At 35.4% G+C, this 6618-nt stretch overlaps 1 protein-coding gene across 1 annotated transcript in view; it reads left to right on the top strand.

Annotated features, from left to right (window-relative positions):
- The window catches only part of LOC136796199 (spidroin-1-like), a 17076-nt gene extending 16072 nt beyond the window's left edge, over window positions 1–1004 (top strand). Inside the window, exon 4 of the mRNA XM_067049200.1 lies at window positions 6–1004. Coding sequence (XP_066905301.1) covers window positions 6–1004 — 999 coding nt within the window. The remainder of the gene's footprint in view (window positions 1–5) is intronic.
- Window positions 1005–6618: the final 5614 nt, after the last annotated feature.

The following is a 6618-nucleotide window of genomic DNA, read 5'->3' as shown; positions in this document are numbered from 1 at the left end:
TGCAGGGTGTAGGAATGCAGGGAGGAGGAATGCATAGCGGAGGGATGCAAGGAGGAGGGATGCAGGGAGGAGGAATGAAAGGCGGAGGAATGCAGGGTGTAGGAATGCAGGGAGAAGGAATGCAAGTAGGAGGAATGCAAGGCGGAGGAATGCAGGGGGGAGGGATGCAGGGTGTAGGAATGCATAGCGGAGGAATGAAGGGAGGAGGAATGGAAAATGGGGGATTGCAGGGAGGCGGGATGCAGGGAGGAGGAATGAAGGGTGGAGGAATACAGAGTGCAGGACTGAAGGGAGAAGGAATGCAAGGAGGCGAAATGCAGGGTGGAGGGATGCAGGGAGGAGGGATGCAGGGAGGAGGAATGAATGGCGGAGGGATGCAGAGTGTAGGAATGCAGGGAGGAGGAATGCAAGTAGGAGGAATGCAGGAAGGAGGAATGCAAGGCGGAGGAATGCAGGGTTTAGGAATGCAGGTAGGAGGAATGCAGGTAGGAGGAATGCAGAGTGTAGGAATGCAGGGAGGAGGAATTCAGTCCGTGGGAACAATCCATTCTTCCTCCACTTGGATGAAACATAACGGGGGCATGCAGAGTGTAGGAATGCAGAATATAGGAATGCAGGAGGGAGGAATATATGGAGATGGAATGCAGGGTGTAGGACTGAATGGAGGAGGAATGCAAGACGGAGGAAAGCAGGGAGGAGAGAGGCAGAGAGGTGGAATGCAGGCTGGAGGAAAAATGCATTCTTCCCTTTTTCCTTGGATGCAACATTTAGGGGGAATGCAGGGAGGAGGAATGCAAACCGGAGGAATTCAGGGAGGAGGAATACAAGGCGGTGGAATGAAGGGGGGAGGGATGCAGGGAGGAGGAGTAATGGATTCTTCCTCCTCCACTTGGATAAAACATAAAAACGTAATGCCTAAACGTAAAGGTCTAGGATTGGGAGGATTCATCGGACTAGGATTGGGTCTTGGATTAGGACTAGGAGCAGAAGTAAAGGTGGGATGAGGAATGCAGGCGGGAGGGGTAATGGCAGGAGGAATGCTGGAATCTAGGCATGACTGGAATTCTTGGCTATTCTAATTATAATGGATGGGGCATTCGGTTCTGAATTTTCCTTCTATCTAAAATGGCTACACATAACTCTCTGTATGGCAGAATTCACTTTTGGAATTTCATATAATTTTCACCAACAAAGAAGTTTTGTGATATCTCATCTCCTTATCTGTTGGTAAGAAAAAGATCAAGACTCAAATATCATCTGTTATCTTGCTGCAAGTCTTTTCCTTTGTTTGTAAAAACTTTATATTCAATGAAATATAAACTGTCATCAAATATACACTTTTTATCAACCTTTTACTTTATATATCTTTTTGGATACACTAAAGATATATTATATCTAACTAAGGCTATTGTATATCATTTCTTTGTGAGCAGTTATTACTATTAACATAATGGCACAATTAAAAATAAGTATTCTGGATTTTTTTCTTTAAGTGTTTCAAAAATGATGTAGTTTCAGCATACAGTAGCCCACATCTTCATTTTCTTGATTAATTGCGAAGCAGAGCGTGAAGTAAATGAGAGTGGTGGTTTTGTGCTCAAGTCATAGAAGATAAAGATCAAGTATTGACCTTGAATGACTCAATTTATTTCTTCTTTAGTGATAATTGTGCAGCCCAGCAAAAAAATCAATTTATTGTAAACCTATATCAGTAAACCAATACATAAATTTCGCAACATCAATTTGTAGCATTATAAAAATTCACATTAAAAAAAATAAATTCAAGTAAAGCTTAATGTTATCACCTCTTTTCGTGGCTAAAAATAATAAACCTGATTCTACTGAAAAAACATTACAAAAAACAGGCATCTGTATTAAAAAAATCTTTTTTGGCACAGAGAAAAATAAAGGATATAATAAATAATATTATTATATTTTCATTGAAAATAACGTAACATTAAAAAAAAAAAGTTGACATAGAACACAGAAATTATAATAAAAAACGTGCAATGACAAAAGATCATAATTAGAGTAACACAAACACATAAAAATCTTATACACTATTATACAATACATAGTATGATTCTGGGATATAATTGTTCCTTATTAAATCAAAATCTTGTTTTTTTTTCTTTGGTTAGATATACCTTAGGTTCATAATTGTTTTGTCTTATACTTTGGAGACTCAAATTAAATTTTGTTTATAACTAATTAATCAAATAATCAATAATCTATCTTATTAATTAATTATTAATAATCAATTAAGCTATAATCTATCAAAAAATGATAATCGACAATAATGATATGTTAAGTGGGAAATGTTAAGGTTAGTATTATTACATTTTGTTTTTGTTTTAATGAATTTTCTCTCATTTTTATTCTATCATTTTAATGCTGATGTCAAAGTTAGCCTAACATTGAAAATAGTCCAGCAGTTACTTGTTATAATTTTAAAATTTTCGATACTAGCTATAAAAGACTAAAAATATGACGAAATATTGAGTCGATACTTAAGTTGAATTGAGAAAGGTGGGTGAGATTTGTATCATACACTAGTGGATCCGGCAATGCTTGATTCGAGGACAAATAGGATGAACACAAATGTACAATACGCTGTACAGAACAGTTTGAAAGCAATTGTTGCATTTATTTAAATTCAAACATTTACTTTTATATTATTATTGTTATTATGATTTCGCAACATTATTTGTTTTTTAATATGCAATGTTTTTTTGTAATTCCTATTTCCATTTAAACAAAGAATGGCAACAGCTTACAACTTCATTCGTCGGAAATGCTTGCATCATACTTGCATCATTCCAAAGTGCAGACAGTTAACGAGTATCAACGGCACCAGAAGGCGTAATAGAAATATTACCAGCTACATGTGTTGGTGATTGTATTCCCAAAACAATGAAAATTTGTTTCATTTTTTAATCTTACTTCTTTTCGGCCTATAGAACTTAGATATGTTATTTTCTACAGAAGGATAGTTTCCAATAATTTCCATTGCCCAAATGCACTATTTAGAGTATCCCTTGAAAAGAGGTTATGACAGTGCAGTAATATTGCCAACATGTTGTTGTAAGCTTAAAAGATGATAAGATAAGAGAGCAGCTGATTCAATAAGATGAAAATCAATTCAAACAGATTCTGAAAAAGACCACGGCAATGGAAGCTGGCCGAATTGAATCGGTAGTTTTGAAAACCCACACAACTGGGGATTTACAAACAAGATTACAAGTCAAACTATCGCCCCAGTTCAGTTGAAAACAATTACTCAAAATACTGTTTCCGTACTAGATCTGTATTACGATCATGTGCCCCTTCAACCCAGAGAAATATTGTTAACAGCAAACATTTAGGGATAGATAAATTATGCATCCGATTATTCAGTAGATCTCATAGAGAACGCAATAAAGCAATCCACATCACTGATCATAGTGATTCTCATCCTGAAATTTGCAAAGATTCATCAAACTCTATTGCCCAAGATAATTTCTCTATCAACTCTGCTGTCGATATCAACTTAGATAGAATTCCTCAACGTGCTCTGGAAAATATTTTGTCACATTAAAACTTTAAGGTCAAAATCTAACGTTTGAAGTAAGACAAGGAGCCACCTGCAAGTACACATGCACTGATAAGCCCGAAAACTGGATCAGCAATCTCAAGTCCATATATTCATGTCCCGACTTCCCGTCCAGTTAATAGTTTCGTCATTCCCAGTAATCAGTTAGCCTTCAGTTCCGTATCTCATTCATACATGTCATCTAGTGCCATTTACTGTTTATGTTATTAATTCTAAATTTTCCTTAGGTAACCGATCTAGTCCGAACCCCATATTATTCCTTCCATAATAAACTCCCTAACCACCCAAACCCACTAGTTTCTAAATTTCCTTCCTCTTCCGTTCCTGGCAATCCTCCGAGGTGCCTGAAAAGAAGATGGTCTCGTGAACTTATATTGTAAACTGATTTTAGAGTTCTACTACTGGGTAGTTTCTCTACATCCTGAACCATATCATTATGTCGTTATGATTAAATTTACTTGTTTTATTTTTTATACAGTTATAAATGTCAATAAATAAAGTTAAATTCCTCAAAAATACAAAAAGAGAATATCTTAATAATAAAATAAAAGAGATAGAAAATAACCCAAGAGAAATGTACAAAGGTGATAACTGATCCCAGAAATTCCTCTTTGTAGAGACGAAAATAAGGGATAAAATAATAATATATTAGCTAATCCAGTAGATATAAAAATGTTGGTTTTGTAATAATAATACATGGGACACCCAAAAGATATAAATTACCCAGTAACTCAACAATATTTACAGCTGAACTTCAGGCAATTTCAACAGCACTTCATTTATCCATAGAAAGTGAATACTCATTAACCTTACTGTCTATTGTTATATTATTACCATAAATTCCTGGTTATACTTTAATTTTATCATCTTCATAATTGATAAAATATAATCAACAATTCTGTTCTATTTTTATTTCATTCATACTTTCTTTTAATTCTAATTTTACTACTTAACCTTCCTTTATAAATGAGATTTATTATATTTACTTTTTATTGTATTTGTTTAAAAATCAATTTTGAATTTCATCTCTCTCATAGTTTGATTGCCTAATAATATTTAATAAACTGGGCTAAAGTTAAAAAATTAAAATTTTATTTTTTTCCTGGCTTTTAAGAAAATTATGTGTACAATGAACTGAAATCGTTTCTGTCCCAATTTCTTCTTCTTTTGCTGCTGTTTTAACAAAGTTTTCTTTCTGTCTTCCATATCCACGTGGTACAATGTCGGATCCGATGTAATTTTTTCATGATCCTGTATCTATGAGCCATTTCTGTTTTGCGTGTCAACTATGTGAGACAAGGAATTTGAATTTGTCAAGTGTTCGGACTGATCGGCGAGTTTGCGTCTAAAAAACAATTGTTTGAATTAATTTTTCTAGCTGTTCCTTTAATTCTTTAATTTTTTATCTTTTGGGTCTTCTTGTTCTATCTGTAACATGGGTTGTTTCGGCTTATCACCAAATTCACTAACTGTTCTCATTGACACGGTGTTGTTATCCTCTTTATTATGATGATTTCTGTTTTGGCTGTGATTTCGGTATTGACTTGAACCGTTAAAATATCTTTGTTGTTCTCTTTTAGGGCATTTTCTGTTATACAGCTGGTTTTGATAATTATTATTATTATAATTTTGTTGTTGCTAATTTTCCTGAGAAGGACACTGTATTTGCTGATAGTTCTGTTGAGGGTGATATTTGTGTTGATAATTGTTTGGATTTTCCTAGTATTGCTAATAATTAAATCGTTTGTGGTGCTTACCTATTTAGTGAATACCTAAACACTGAGTTGACTGTAGCTAAAAATCAGAACAGGATTTAGAAGAGGCGATTAAATTCTTCTCCATAGCTGTTCAGAAAGCCGCATGGTACTCACAAAAGTCAAAAGGTCGGCAAGGAATACGTTCGCCGCCATACCCTCAATATATCAGGGATCTAATAAGAGCCAAGAGAAGAGCACGAAAGGAATGGCAAACTCACCGACTACCTTCAGCTAGACGAACTTATAACAAATTAAACAATAACCTCAGGAGAGAAATACGAAAATTCAAACTAACTAGCTTTGGATTGCAGATATTTGGAAAACCTGACAACTAATGATAATAGTTTGTAGAGACATACAAAAGGACTCTTACAACACCATGAGGCATCAGTCCCATTGAGAAAAGATGATGTGTCTTGGGCTTTTTCGGACCAGAAGAAATCCGAAATATTCGCTGACCATCTTTCTACTATCTTTCAACTTCACACAGATTTAACTGACATACAACACGAAGCTAATATGCACAAAGTTTTAGATTCTCCTCTTCCAATGCCTCTTCCACCTAAATGCTTTACTCCTACTGAGGTATCAAGACAGATTATCCGTAAAGGTGTTCTATTCTGGCCCCACTTCTGTACCTCATATTCACAAACGACCTACCGACAAACGACAACTTACTGCGACATAAGCAGACGACACTGATATCATTTCGAATAACACAGAACCTTTGCAGACCACAGTAACACTACAACATAGTCTAAACAATATATTAACATGGTGCACACGATGGAAAATTAAGATTAATCACGACAAGTCGCTACATGTCACATTTACCATACGACATGCCCTTCAGTTTACATTGACAATCATCCTATACCACAAACAAACACAGTAACTTATTTAGAACTTACCTATGACAGAAGGTTAACATGGGGCCCTTCGAGATTTTCAAGGCATCATTATCAATAGCACTTTACGCTACAATAGTCTCTTATGAGCGGTGAAAAAGAAAAGACCGTAGCGGGAAAGCAAAAGGAGAATTACCAAGTAGTCATCGACGATCGTAAACTAAACGAAAATACGGTGGATGAGCGGTATCCTATTCCCCGGTTGGACGATATACTGGATAGGTTGGGTGGATCGACGATATTTAGCTCAAGGCCCGGTATCATCAAATGAGTGGAGTGGACTGTATTTAAATAAATTGATATAATATACTTTAAAATAAAATACCTCTATTCTGGATGGTTTGAACAAAATAGTTACAAT

Source organism: Halyomorpha halys, unplaced genomic scaffold (assembly GCF_000696795.3).
Source record: "Halyomorpha halys isolate HHAL.00 unplaced genomic scaffold, Hhal_1.1 Scaffold233.1, whole genome shotgun sequence".
Taxonomy (NCBI): Eukaryota; Metazoa; Arthropoda; class Insecta; order Hemiptera; family Pentatomidae; genus Halyomorpha; species Halyomorpha halys.
The sequence above is the reverse complement of the archived record's forward strand: the minus strand, read 5'-3'. Positions and strand labels throughout refer to the sequence as shown.